This window comes from Neoarius graeffei, chromosome 16 (genome assembly GCF_027579695.1).
Source record: "Neoarius graeffei isolate fNeoGra1 chromosome 16, fNeoGra1.pri, whole genome shotgun sequence".
Classification (NCBI taxonomy): Eukaryota; Metazoa; Chordata; class Actinopteri; order Siluriformes; family Ariidae; genus Neoarius; species Neoarius graeffei.
In genome coordinates, this window is record NC_083584.1 from 54,929,003 (window position 1) to 54,943,827 (window position 14,825).

Genomic DNA, 14,825 nt, shown 5'->3' on the forward strand with positions numbered 1-14,825 from the left:
GTGGAGTTTGCATGTGGGTTTCCCCCACAGTCCAAAGACATGCAGATTAGGTTAATTGGTGGCTCTAAATTGACCGTGAGTGTGAATGGTTGTTTGTCTCTCTGTCAGCGACTTGTCAGGGTGTACCCACCTCTCGCCCATAGTCAGCTGGATAGGCTCCATCTTGTCTACGACCCTGTAGAGCAGGATAATGGATACAAATAATGGATGGATGGATGGACGGACAGACTTGGGGTGGTATGGTGGTGTAAATATGGTGGTTAGCACGGTCATCTCACAGCAAGAGGTTCTGGGTTCGAGCCTAGCAGCCGGTGAGGGCCTTTCTGTGTGGAGTTTGCATGTTCTCCCTGTGTCTGCATGGGTTTCCTCGCCGGTTTCCCCCACAGTCCAAAGACACGCAGTTAGGTTAATATGGGACGGCCTTGGCTGAGGTGCCCTTGAGCAAAGCACCTAACTCCCAACTGCTCCCCGGGCGCTGTTAGCGTGGCTGCGATGCGTGTGTGTTCGTTGCTTCAGATGGGTTAAATGCAAAGAGGAAATTTCACAAGCATGTGATGAATAAAGTTCTTCTTCTTCTATTCCCCAGTTTGACTTCTGATCAGTGTGAGATTTCCAGCTGCAGGCTACTTCAAGGCCCACACCACACCACTGAGAAATCCTCACCACCATTTTATACACTTCCACTGTAACACACCTCACTGGATATTCAACATTACTGATGGGCCAGTTAATTACATCAATAATTAAGCAATTAATCAAATAAATAAGCAAATGAACCAATTACAACCTTTGTAATTTTTATTACGAACTCAGAAGCCTTTTGCTGTCCAGGTGTAGCACTGAGAAAGCTCTGGAGAACATTATTATTTAAGCAGTGACCCACTCATGGCTCCAGCTGCAGTGTAATTACACCCTGGATAATATTAGTCCCTTTAACTGCATGAAAAGTCAACTAAAGAACATTTCTTGCCTTCCTTTAGTTTTTTATATATCTTTTAAACCCTTTAATTAGAAATAATAAACAACCTCTCAAGAAATTAGTCTTTGGAACCTATTTTAAGACTCCATGTCATGTCCACTGTTAGTTATTTCCATATGTTGGACGCATCGCGAGATTTTATGAACACGTACTTGGCGCATGCGCAAGAGTTTGCGCATGCGAGTTTGAGCTCGTTGCGCCAACTTTTCACAGCGTCAAGTGAGTGTCGTGACACCGGCTGTGGGGTGTGAGAACACTTCCCCTGTAACAATGGCGGCGCAGACCGCGGGATGTTCAGCCGCAGGTTCGGCGGGTGATAAAGCGGCCGGCAGCTCGGCGCTGAGTCGGAAAAAGGACGGGGGTCCGTGTGCTGAGTTCTGGAGAGTGGAGAGACTGTGTCACAACTCGAGACGATTCGCACTTGGATTGGGAAGCATTACAAAAAGGTAAGCGCGAGCTCCGTGACGGAAAGATACGAGTTATGCTAAGCTAGGCGGCTAATTACATCGGTATCTGATGATGTTCTGTCACAGAGCGGCGCGTGACTCTTGTGTGGATCGGGGATTGTTGAGAGAATGAACGTGTGAAACCTCAGGTGTGATAAGTGTGTGTTTAGTAAACACTTGATGAGTTGTGACTGAGAACTAACGTCTATCATTAGGTACCGAACTGAACGGTGTTCTCAGCTTTGAGTGGGTCTGAGGGCTGCAGTGACACACATGTTCTGTACAGGGGTTTGTTTACATCTGTACCCCGTCTCTGTGCTCTTCCCCACCCCCCCCCCCCGTCTCTATGCTCTTCTCCCCCCCCCCCCCGTCTCTGTGCTCTTCTCCCCCCCCCCCGTCTCTGTGCTCCTCTCCCCCCCCCCCCCCGTCTCTGTGCTCTTCTCCCCCTCCCGTCTCTGTGCTCTTCTCCCCCCCCCCCCGTCTCTGTGCTCTTCTCCTCTCCCCCCCCCGTCTCTGTGCTCTTCTCCTCTCCCACCCCCCGTCTCTGTGCTCTTCTCCTCTCCCACCCCCCGTCTCTGTGCTCTTCTCCCCCCCCCCCGTCTCTGTGCTCTTCTCCCCCTCCCGTCTCTGTGCTCTTCTCCTCTCCCCCCCCCGTCTCTGTGCTCTTCTCCTCTCCCCCCCCCGTCTCTGTGCTCTTCTCCTCTCCCCCCCCGTCTCTGTGCTCTTCTCCTCTCCCACCCCCCGTCTCTGTGCTCTTCTCCTCTCCCACCCCCCGTCTCTGTGCTCTTCTCCTCCCCCCCGTCTCTGTGCTCTTCTCCTCCCCCCGTCTCTGTGCTCTTCTCCTCCCCCCGTCTCTGTGCTCTTCTCCTCCCCCCGTCTCTGTGCTCTTCTCCTCCCCCCCCCGTCTCTGTGCTCTTCTCCTCCCCCCTGTCTCTGTGCTCTTCTCCTCCCCCCCCGTCTCTGTGCTCTTCTCCTCCCCCCCCGTCTCTGTGCTCTTCTCCTCCCCCCCCCGTCTCTGTGCTCTTCTCCTCCCCCCCGTCTCTGTGCTCTTCTCCTCCCCCCGTCTCTGTGCTCTTCTCCTCCCCCCCGTCTCTGTGCTCTTCTCCTCCCCCCGTCTCTGTGCTCTCCTCCTCCCCCCCGTCTCTGTGCTCTCCTCCCCCTCCCCCCCCCGCTCCTCCTCCCCGTCTGTGCTCTCCTCCTCCCCCCCGTCTCTGTGCTCTCCTCCTCCCCCCCCGTCTCTGTGCTCTCCTCCTCCCCCCCGTCTCTGTGCTCTCCTCCTCCCCCCGTCTCTGTGCTCTTCTCCTCCCCCGTCTCTGTGCTCTTCTCCTCCCCCCGTCTCTGTGCTCTTCTCCTCCCCCCGTCTCTGTGCTCTTCTCCTCCCCCCGTCTCTGTGCTCTTCTCCTCCCCCCGTCTCTGTGCTCTTCTCCTCCCCCCGTCTCTGTGCTCTTCTCCTCCCCCCCGTCTCTGTGCTCTTCTCCTCCCCCCGTCTCTGTGCTCTTCTCCTCCCCCCGTCTCTGTGCTCTTCTCCTCCCCCCCGTCTCTGTGCTCTTCTCCTCCCCCCGTCTCTGTGCTCTTCTCCTCCCCCCGTCTCTGTGCTCTTCTCCTCCCCCCCGTCTCTGTGCTCTTCTCCTCCCCCCCGTCTCTGTGCTCTTCTCCTCCCCCCCGTCTCTGTGCTCTTCTCCTCCCCCCCGTCTCTGTGCTCTTCTCCTCCCCCCCGTCTCTGTGCTCTTCTCCTCCCCCCCCGTCTCTGTGCTCTTCTCCTCCCCCCGTCTCTGTGCTCTTCTCCTCCCCCCGTCTCTGTGCTCTTCTCCTCCCCCCCGTCTCTGTGCTCTTCTCCTCCCCCCCCGTCTCTGTGCTCTTCTCCTCCCCCCCGTCTCTGTGCTCTTCTCCTCCCCCCCGTCTCTGTGCTCTTCTCCTCCCCCCCGTCTCTGTGCTCTTCTCCTCCCCCCCGTCTCTGTGCTCTTCTCCTCCCCCCGTCTCTGTGCTCTTCTCCTCCCCCCCGTCTCTGTGCTCTTCTCCTCCCCCCCGTCTCTGTGCTCTTCTCCTCCCCCCCGTCTCTGTGCTCTTCTCCTCCCCCCCGTCTCTGTGCTCTTCTCCTCCCCCCCGTCTCTGTGCTCTTCTCCTCCCCCCCGTCTCTGTGCTCTTCTCCTCCCCCCGTCTCTGTGCTCTTCTCCTCCCCCCCGTCTCTGTGCTCTTCTCCTCCCCCCGTCTCTGTGCTCTTCTCCTCCCCCCCGTCTCTGTGCTCTTCTCCTCCCCCCCGTCTCTGTGCTCTTCTCCTCCCCCCCGTCTCTGTGCTCTTCTCCTCCCCCCCCGTCTCTGTGCTCTTCTCCTCCCCCCCCGTCTCTGTGCTCTTCTCCTCCCCCCCCGTCTCTGTGCTCTTCTCCTCCCCCCCGTCTCTGTGCTCTTCTCCTCCCCCCCCCCGTCTCTGTGCTCTTATCCTCCCCCCCCCGTCTCTGTGCTCTTATCCTCCCCCCCCCGTCTCTGTGCTCTTATCCTCCCCCCCCCCGTCTCTGTGCTCTTATCCTCCCCCCCCCGTCTCTGTGCTCTTATCCTCCCCCCCCGTCTCTGTGCTCTTATCCTCCCCCCCCCGTCTCTGTGCTCTTATCCTCCCCCCCCCCGTCTCTGTGCTCTTATCCTCCCCACCCGTCTCTGTGCTCTTATCCTCCCCCACCCGTCTCTGTGCTCTTATCCTCCCCCCCCGTCTCTGTGCTCTTATCCTCCCCCCCGTCTCTGTGCTCTTATCCTCCCCCCCGTCTCTGTGCTCTTATCCCCCCCCCCCCGTCTCTGTGCTCTTATCCTCCCCCCCCCCGTCTCTGTGCTCTTCTCCTCCCCCCCCCCCGTCTCTGTGCTCTTCTCCTCCCCCCGCGCCGTCTCTGTGCTCTCCCCCCCCGCGCCGTCACTTACCCCTTTTCCACCAAATCACGGTTCAGGGCCAGTGCTTGCAAGCCAGCTATGATACAGTTTGCTTTTCCCTAGCTCACGGTGCTAAGGGAAGCCACGTCATTACGTCACTGTATACGTCAGTTACGTTGTTGTATATATCAGTTACGTCGCTACGTTTGCATAAACCTTGGCATGATTATCGAAGCAAAAACAACACGGAAGAAGCAGCAGCAGCAACAATAATAATAATGGATGACTTCGCGTTTGTACAGCTGCTGCTTCTCGTCGCTTAAAAATGGCGATCTTTTGCGGTCTTGTTATTGTTCTTGGTCTTAACAACTCCGCCCCCTGCTGATGTAAGCGGTTCTTTCCTCTGGCCCAGCAGAGAGTTGGTGCTAGCCTGGAACCGTTTTTTCTGGCCCCAGAGCCAGTTTTGTGTCAGTGGAAACAGAAAACCCGGTTCCAAACTAAGCACTGGCCCCGAACCAGCCCTGGAACTGCTTTGGTGGAAAAGGGGCATCTGTGCTCTTCCCTCCCCCCCCTCCGCGCGACGTCTCTGTGCTCTTCCCCCCCCCTCCGCGCGACGTCTCTGTGCTCTTCCCCCCCCCCCTCCGCGCGACGTCTCTGTGCTCTCCCCCCCCCTCCGCGCGACGTCTCTGTGCTCCCCCCCCCCCTCCGCGCGACGTCTCTGTGCTCTTCCCCCCCCCTCCGCGCGACGTCTCTGTGCTCTTCCCCCCCCCCTCCGCGCGACGTCTCTGTGCTCTTCCCCCCCCCCCGCGCGACGTCTCTGTGCTCTTCCCCCCCCCTCCGCGCGACGTCTCTGTGCTCTCCCCCCCCCCCTCCGCGCGACGTCTCTGTGCTCTCCCCCCCCTCCGCGCGACGTCTCTGTGCTCTTCCCCCCCCCCCTCCGCGCGACGTCTCTGTGCTCCCCCCCCCCTCCGCGCGACGTCTCTGTGCTCTCCCCCCCCCCTCCGCGCGACGTCTCTGTGCTCTCCCCCCCCCCCTCCGCGCGACGTCTCTGTGCTCTCCCCCCCCCCTCCGTGCGACGTCTCTGTGCTCTCCCCCCCCCTCCGCGCGACGTCTCTGTGCTCTCCCCCCCCCCTCCGCGCGACGTCTCTGTGCTCTCCCCCCCCCCCTCCGCGCGACGTCTCTGTGCTCTCCCCCCCCTCCGCGCGACGTCTCTGTGCTCTCCCCCCCCTCCGCGCGACGTCTCTGTGCTCTCCCCCCCCTCCGCGCGACGTCTCTGTGCTCTCCCCCCCCCTCCGCGCGACGTCTCTGTGCTCTCCCCCCCCCTCCGCGCGACGTCTCTGTGCTCTCCCCCCCCCTCCGCGCGACGTCTCTGTGCTCTCCCCCCCCTCCGCGCGACGTCTCTGTGCTCTCCCCCCCCCTCCGCGCGACGTCTCTGTGCTCTTCCCCCCCCCCCTCCGCGCGACGTCTCTGTGCTCTTCCCCCCCCCTCCGCGCGACGTCTCTGTGCTCTTCCCCCCCCCCCCGCGCGACGTCTCTGTGCTCTTCCCCCCCCCCCTCCGCGCGACGTCTCTGTGCTCTCCCCCCCCCCTCCGCGCGACGTCTCTGTGCTCTCCCCCCCCCTCCGCGCGACGTCTCTGTGCTCTCCCCCCCCCCTCCGCGCGACGTCTCTGTGCTCTCCCCCCCCCCTCCGCGCGACGTCTCTGTGCTCTCCCCCCCCCCTCCGCGCGACGTCTCTGTGCTCTCCCCCCCCCCTCCGCGCGACGTCTCTGTGCTCTCCCCCCCCTCCGCGCGACGTCTCTGTGCTCTCCCCCCCCTCCGCGCGACGTCTCTGTGCTCTCCCCCCCCCTCCGCGCGACGTCTCTGTGCTCTCCCCCCCTCCGCGCGACGTCTCTGCGCTCTCCCCCCCCCTCCGCGCGACGTCTCTGCGCTCTCCCCCCCCCTCCGCGCGACGTCTCTGCGCTCTCCCCCCCCTCCGCGCGACGTCTCTGCGCTCTCCCCCCCCCTCCGCGCGACGTCTCTGCGCTCTCCCCCCCCCTCCGCGCGACGTCTCTGCGCTCTCCCCCCCCCTCCGCGCGACGTCTCTGCGCTCTCCCCCCCCCTCCGCGCGACGTCTCTGCGCTCTCCCCCCCCTCCGCGCGACGTCTCTGCGCTCTCCCCCCCCCTCCGCGCGACGTCTCTGCGCTCTCCCCCCCCCCTCCGCGCGACGTCTCTGCGCTCTCCCCCCCCCTCCGCGCGACGTCTCTGCGCTCTCCCCCCCCTCCGCGCGACGTCTCTGCGCTCCCCCCCCCCCCCCCCCCCGCGCGACGTCTCTGCGCTCTCCCCCCCCCCCCCCGCGCGACGTCTCTGCGCTCTCCCCCCCCCCCCCCGCGCGACGTCTCTGCGCTCTCCCCCCCCCCCCCCCGCGCGACGTCTCTGCGCTCCCCCCCCCCCCCTCCGCGCGACGTCTCTGTGCTCTCCCCTCCCTCCGCGCGACGCCTCCGCGCTCTCCCCTCCCTCCGCGCGACGCCTCCGCGCTCTCCCCCCCCCTCCGCGCGACGTCTCCGCGCTCTCCCCTCCCTCCGCGCGACGCCTCCGCGCTCTTCCCCTCCCTCCGCGCGACGCCTCCGCGCTCTTCCCCTCCCTCCGCGCGACGCCTCCGCGCTCTTCCCCTCCCTCCGCGCGACGCCTCCGCGCTCTTCCCCTCCCTCCGCACGACGCCTCCGCGCTCTCCTCCCCTCCCTCCGCGCGACGCCTCCGCGCTCTCCTCCCCCCCTTCCGCGCGCCGTCTCTGTGCTCTCCCCGCTCCCTCTGTGCGCCATCTCTGTGTTCATATGCTATTTTAATCTCTGAACATAATGCTTTCATTCAGCAAAATATTTTTATTTGGAAATACTTTCTTGTGTCTGTAACTCAGCAGGGACAGCTGGCCCACATGATGGGCAGGGAGCTGGAGCACTTACCCCAGGTGATAGGCAGGGAGCTGGAGCACTTACCCCAGGTGATAGGCAGGGAGCTGGAGCACTTACCCCAGGTGATAGGCAGGGAGCTGGAACAGTTACCCCAGGTGATAGGCAGGGAGCTGGAGCACTTACCCCAGGTGATCGGCAGGGAGCTGGAGCACTTACCCCAGGTGATCGGCAGGGAGCTGGAGCACTTACCCCAGGTGATAGGCAGGGAGCTGGAGCACTTACACCAGGTGATAGGCAGGGAGCTGGAGCACTTACCCCAGGTGATAGGCAGGGAGCTGGAGCACTTCCCCCAGGTGATAGGCAGGGAGCTGGAGCAGTTACCCCAGGTGATAGGCAGGGAGCTGGAGCACTTCCCCCAGGTGATAGGCAGGGAGCTGGAGCACTTCCCCCAGGTGATAGGCAGGGAGCTGGAGCAGTTACCCCAGGTGATAGGCAGGGAGCTGGAGCACTTACCCCAGGTGATAGGCAGGGAGCTGGAGCACTTACCCCAGGTGATAGGCAGGGAGCTGGAGCACTTACCCCAGGTGATAGGCAGGGAGCTGGAGCACTTACCCCAGGTGATAGGCAGGGAGCTGGAGCACTTACACCAGGTGATAGGCAGGGAGCTGGAGCACTTACCCCAGGTGATAGGCAGGGAGCTGGAGCACTTACCCCAGGTGATAGGCAGGGAGCTGGAGCACTTACCCCAGGTGATAGGCAGGGAGCTGGAGCACTTACCCCAGGTGATAGGCAGGGAGCTGGAGCACTTACCCCAGGTGATAGGCAGGGAGCTGGAGCACTTACCCCAGGTGATAGGCAGGGAGCTGGAGCACTTACCCCAGGTGATAGGCAGGGAGCTGGAGCACTTACCCCAGGTGATAGGCAGGGAGCTGGAACAGTATGTAGAAAGTGCAGAGGTGAGCTAATTACAGAATCAAGCAATAAGGTATGAGAGGCTGTGTTACATATGGGTGACAAATGATGCCACCATGAGTCTCCTCCAAGTCTGTGGAACTGTATTGAAGGGATGAACTTTCCTCCAAGATATTCCCTCATTTATATACAACCTTTGTTAAATCAGGTCATTTGAGATCAGTATTTTTTTTTTGCAAGACCGACCTGATTACAACAGATTGACCTCAGGTAGGGGGATCTAAAAAACTTAAGCCCTTTTGAGGATTTGTACCTGTACTCCCCCCACCCCCTTTGAAATCAAAACTCTACCCGACTAGAACACTACCAGCTCTCCTGCTGAAACTGCATCCCCTCAGGACTCACCACAGGATCAGTGGCTTTGATCCAACTCGGATTAAATAAAAAAGAGTTCTGTGGTAAAAACTGTTGTAATTATTGTTCTAAAATAAACGTGAAGACCTAATAGCTGTTTGTTCAGGTCCAAATGTTCTATAATAGGAGTTGCATGGAGGGGTCCTGCAACTGACTATCCTCATCCAGCGAGCCCCGCCCCGCCAGTACACTTAGGGAAAACTCTGCAGTGACTTTGTTTTTCTCTCTACTTTGCACACGTGATGCTGGGTAACTCGTCTCTCTCTAATGATCCCGTATCTTTTCTTTCCTAGTATGTACAGGTTGATGCTCCTTCCACTAAGTCTCTCTCAGCGCTGATCATCCAGCTCCAGCAGTTTCAGGAGGATGCGTTTGGTCGGAACGCGAGCAACCCAGCCCTCACTAAACTGCCGGTGAGTCACTGCTCTTACTTCAACAGCCAAGTTTTTCTTTTCCTGTTTTTCCCACATACTGATCTATTTAACATGGGCTTTTTCACAGATGAAGTGTTTCTTAGACATGAAGCCAGGGGGCGCTCTCTGTCACATCCTCGGCTCTGCGTACAAGTTTAAAACCGAGCAGGGCTGGTGAGCGTTCAGGTTTTATATCACAATCTTCTAACTTCAGTCATGTTTATATCACATCAGCGCTGAGTTCCCCATCAGGAGGAAGAGGATCATGTTCTGACACCTATAAGAATTTTTTTTTTTTTTAAAGCACAGCTGGTATAAATATAAGCCACCTGTATTCGTTCACCTGTGCTAAACATAGTGATGGAGCGCTCATGCTCTCTTTCATTGCTGTAGGCGCCGTTTCGACCTGCAGAACCCGTCCCGAGTGGACCGCAATGTTGAGATGTTTGTCAGTGTGGAGAAAACACTGGTTCAGGTAGTGAATGAAAGACACCTCCATACTCAAGGACATGGATACCATAAGAGGTATGCAATTCACAGTTTTTTTGTGTGTGTGTGTTTAGAATAATCTTCTGAGAAGGCCTGTGGTGTACTTATCACCTGAGCTGGATCAGAAGCAGGCCAGCAAACTCAGAGACATCATCATGAGACACAAGGTGGGGGAGAAATTGGTCGAAACAATAATACATAGATTCTTCTTCACTGTTTTCTCTCCTTTTTAAAAAAAAATATATTTTTTAATTTCTCTGTCAGGGTTCAGTCACAGAGGACAAGATACAAGCCACCCATCAGATCTACCCTACTCCCACCTCAGTAGATGAAGGTGTGTGTGTGTGTGTGTGTGTATTTGTTACTGACTGTGTATGTGCAATGACGTGCCTTATTTTCCCCAGAAGACTGGTTCAGACCGGTTATGCGAGTCAGTCAACATGTTATGGTACACTGGGGCATGTATCCAGACAGGTGAGGGATATACATGTATTCTATATACAGCGCCATCCACAATTATTGGCACCCCTTGTTAATTATGTTCTTAGGCTTCTAATAAATTTTTTTTTTTTTAAATAATGTAGGACAACAATGCAAAAAAAGAGAAAAATCCAACCTTTAATTCAAGTGCATTTATTCAGTGGGAAAAAAATCCCACATTAAGAAATAATTATTTTACATGAAATCATGTGTACCACAATTATTGGCACCCCTGATGTTAATACTTCGTACAATTCTCTTTTGCCACCAAGACAGCGCTTAATATTCTCCTATAACATTTCACAAGATGAAATACAGAGAGAGGGATCTTCGACCATTCCTCTTTGTACAGTCTCTCTAAATCATCCAGAGTCCTGGGTCGTTTCCTATGCACTCTCGTCTTCAGCTCACCCCACAGGTTTTCAATTGGGTTGAGGTCTGGGGACTGAGATGGCCATGGGAGGAGCTTGAGTTTGTGTCTGGTGAACCATTTTTGTGTAGCTTTGGCCACATGTTTAGGGTCATTATCTTGCTGAAAGACCCAGTGACGACCCATCTTCAGCTTTCGGGCAGAGGCCACCAGATTTTGGTTTAAAATGTCCTGGTATTTCAAAGAGTTCATGATGCCATGCACCCTAACAAGGTTCCCGGGGCCTTTGGAAGAGAAACGGGCCCACAGCATCACCGATCCTCCCCCATACTTCACAGTGGGCATGAGGTGCTTTTCCGCATACTCATCTTTTGTGATGTATTAGAGTGTTTATTGCCAAAAAGCTCTATCTTGGTCTCATCTGACCAAAGCACACAGTCCCAGTTGAAGTCCCAGTACCACTTAGCGAACTCCAGACGTTTATGTTTATGCTTGTGAGAAAAGGCTTTTTCCGTGCATGCCTCCCAAACAGCTTGTTGGCATGTAGATAGTGCCTGATGGTTGTTATGGAGACTTTGTGACCCCAAGATGCTACTCTTTGATGCAATTCTCTAACAGTGAGCTTTGGAGAACTTTTTACTTCTCTTACCATCCTCCTCACTGTGCGTGGTGGCAAGATAAACTTGCATCCTCATCCAGGCTTGTTGTTCCAGTTGTTTTAAACTTCTTGATGATTACTCTGACTGTAGATATGGGCCGGTGTAGGTGAGTGGCTATTTTCTTGTAGCCATTGCCTGACTTATGAAGGTTGACGCACATCTGCCTTACTTGAATGGTGTGTTTTCTTGTCTTTCCCATGTTGAAGAGTGGATAAGAGAAATAGGCCTCTGTGTCACATCATATTTATACCCCAGGGAACCAGAATGTGATGAATTCAAGGTTCCTAGATACTCTGATCAACTTTATAAACTACAGTAGAAATGACAGAAATGCTTCAATTACATTTATTTTCCAGGAATTATGGGTGCCAATAACTGTGGAACAGGTGATTTTATGAAAAATAATTATTTCTTAGTCAGGGATTCTTTATATATATAATTTTTTTTTTAATTCACTTGAGTTAAGGGTTACATTTTTCTACAATTTTCAGTGTGAGATTATGCTTCTGCAATAAAAATGTAATTTATTTGAAGGCTTTTAACACATCTTAACCAGGGGTGCCAATAATTGTGGAGGGCACTGTGTACACACAGCATGGCAACAAAATTAAACATTATCCCTTTATTGTAACATAAGCATATGGATGTGTGTGTGCGTGCGCCCTGTAGTTATGACGCGTGGCTGTCAGCCAGTGAAGTTGATGTGGATGTCGAGGAAGCTCCCACGTCTGAACGACCTTGGAAGGTGAGTGAGCTGAAAGTCAGTATGAGGTCAGAGTAGGTTAGGACGTGTGATAACGTGCCTCTACATGTACAAACAAGTATTTAAAAGTGATGTTGGTAACCCTGTGGTGATGCACTATATGGCCAAGAGTTTGTGTGCTTCTTGAGCATCTCATTCCAGTTTCATTCACCTTGGCTGTTATAAGAAGAGATCAGACACTGATGTTGAGTTTCCAGTTCATCCCAAAGGTGTTCAGTGGGGTTGAGTTCAGTCAGGGCTCTGTGCAGGACACTCGAGTTCTTCCACTTCAACCTTCACACACCATCCCTGTGTCCGAAATCACCCCCTACTCACTATATAGTGAGTTTGCCATTTTGTAGCGCTGTCCGAATGTATAGTGAGAATTATTACACTTGGGCTGCTCGATTATGGAAAAAATAATAATCACGATTATTTCAGTCAATATTGAAATCACGATTATTCAAACGATTTTTTTGAAACAATGCATTTATTCAGCATTTCTCTTTAAAACAAAAAAAACCTCTTTGTTATTGATCATTTACGTTCACCTTTCTTTCAAACTGAAAATAAATATAGTCTAGAAAAACTTAAGTTTGCGATGTATAAAACAAAATAAAAATATTCTTTTGACATAAAAACAAATGTACATAGGCTGCATGTCTTTGGCTAAATAATATCCGATGGATGCTGCGAGTGCGTTGTGCCTCTCCGAACTCGTGGCATTGTAGAGAGTGGCTGAAATGGATGGCTGCGTTGTCTTGCTGGTTGTGGCGGCATCGGCTTTATCTTTTTGTTTGTGTTTTATTGTTTCATCGTGAATAACTTTATGGCTCAGTTTCAGGTGGTTGAAGAGGTTTGTAGTGTTGCCAAGAGGCGCAGATACTACCTTATTGCAAATCTTACACACGATGCGCTTCTGTTCCACGTCGGATTCTTCGAATCCAAAGTGATCCCATATTACAGACATTTTTCATCCCTTTTTGTCGACCAACCGATTCTGCCCTCCTTCTGTCATCTTGCGAGCCTACCTCGCGCCAAACAATTCACAATCTCTCCTCCTTTCGGCTGCGTGAGTGGAGAGCCATAGAGAGACACACACTTTTTTTTTTTTTTAAAAGCTTTTTTTGGGGGGCTTTTTTCACCTTTCTTGGATAGGACAGTGTAGAGACAGGAAATGAGCGGGAGAGAGAGACGGGGAGGGATCGGGAAATGACCTCGGGTCGGAATCGAACCCAGGTCCCCGGATTTATGGTATGGCGCCTTATTCACCTGAGCCACGATGCCCCCAGAGACACACACACACTGCTTCCGCCGCGTGAGTGTTGTCGGCAAGTCTGCGCATGGGCCGGCGGGAAGGAAATGTACTGCGTGTGCGCGTCCCTGACAAATGGCAAAATAATCGTTTCAACTCGATTATATGAATTTTGAGATCGTTTGACACAAAAATCGAAATCGTGATCAAAATTCGATTAATTGCACAGCCCTATATTACACCCTATATAGTGCACTCAAAGTATCCCACAATGATAAGTAATCAGAGCCTAATCTAGGACGCATAATACGCGTTTTTTATCTGTCTGTCGCACATCCACTTTTTGGGCGCGAGAATGATATCGCATATCTATTCATTTTGTCGCGCATTTATAAGTAGAGAGCGTGTAGTCGCGTTTTACTGAATCTTGTGCGTATCAATTTGTCAGCACCCGCTAGCAAGCACTGCGGTAAATATAGCATTGTTTACACACCAATCGGAAAATATCGGAAAGGACCGAAGTATTCCAAATGGTTTATTTAGCGGGTAAAACAGTTTTGTGAACTATTATATCCAATCGTTGGCGTCGTCTTGCGGTGACGTCGACAAACTACCTTCCGCCTTACTTCCGTGTATACGTTCAAGAGAAGCAGCATGTGCGCAGTGTTGCCAGATTGGGCGGTTTTAAGTGCATTTTGGCAGGTTTTGAACATATTTAGGCTGGAAAACGTCAGCAGTATCTGGCAACACTGCATGATGTGCGAGTCAGTGTTTATGTAGGCTTAAATTCTGTGACTGAAAGTGTGTTATGTTTACAGTGAAGCACTGTGCGCACTTTATTTTTTTTTTTACTTAATACAAGAAATTAATGGATGCCAACATTTTTGCCAAAATGTTATTTTATTTTCCATTGTTTGGCAGCTTCAGCATCATACTGTGAGATTCTGTTCAAATTGTTTTTTTTTCTTCTATGAAGCCTGAGCCATTTATTTTATTAGTTTATAATTATTGTTTAATTTAGTCTTCAGGAGAGACTGCCTGCACACAGTACTAGTATTAATAGTTTTTTTTTCTTACATGAAAGCTGAGGCATTTATATTATATTTTAAGGTAACTTCATGTTGTGCTGTGAGGTTCTCTGCACTTTAACTTTTGAACCAACAGGAGCATTTGGATAAGTAAAGCCTATTTTTCTGCATTTTTGTAGTCCTGGTAATCTTACACATTCTACATGATTGCTAGTTTGTTTGTTTTTTGAGTAATTTGTTTAATTTTTCTTGTTGAAAGTTCAATTTAGTATTATGTTAATGATATTCTAAAAGTAAAGATTAATAAAACTGTTCTGTTTATAGATGTACTCTTGAAAATATCTACCAATGTATTACTTATTTTTCTGTCCCCACTAACTGGAACAAATGAGGGATATTTTTACCCATGTTAATATTTTCTGTCCCCTGTTTCTACAACTAGTGAGGGATCTGTCCCCTATTTTTCAAATTCCTAGATTAGGCTCTGGTAATGTAAAGTAATGAAAAGTAGTGTACAACCGATGGTCACTAACCAAGCAATATATACCATCGTGCATTGCGGTCACACTGAAAGAAATCAAAAGCTCCAAATTTGATTTAATAAAAGGCAGCGGCAAAGAAGAAAGTATTCTCTCTCTCTGGCATCCTTCTGTCTCGGAAGACAATGGAGAAGCGCCCGGGCAGTCTTTTGTTGAGTTGCAGCATCTACTGTGACTGTACAGTCCAATCCTGGAGCGGCAGACTCTGTTGCAGTTACTGCAGGTGTAGTCGTCATTGTTTGTCTCCATGGATGCAGAGTCGGCCTTGAGTCGTCTGCACGGTCTTCTCTGCTGTCGGGACTCCAGGTCCGCTGGCTTGATGTCGCCTGCTCTGAGGTTGCGTTTGCAAACATCTTTGA

General features: G+C 53.0%; 1 protein-coding gene across 1 annotated transcript in view; it reads left to right on the forward strand.

Moving 5' to 3' along the window:
• Positions 1-1,065: 1,065 nt before the first annotated feature.
• The window catches only part of smarcc1b (SWI/SNF related, matrix associated, actin dependent regulator of chromatin, subfamily c, member 1b), a 46,760-nt gene continuing 33,000 nt past the window's right edge, over positions 1,066-14,825 (forward strand). Inside the window, 9 exon segments of the mRNA XM_060943197.1 lie at positions 1,066-1,358; positions 1,361-1,425; positions 8,785-8,904; positions 8,993-9,078; positions 9,298-9,379; positions 9,468-9,560; positions 9,658-9,727; positions 9,798-9,867; positions 11,572-11,647. Coding sequence (XP_060799180.1) covers positions 1,250-1,358; positions 1,361-1,425; positions 8,785-8,904; positions 8,993-9,078; positions 9,298-9,379; positions 9,468-9,560; positions 9,658-9,727; positions 9,798-9,867; positions 11,572-11,647 — 771 coding nt within the window. The 5' untranslated portion in view covers positions 1,066-1,249.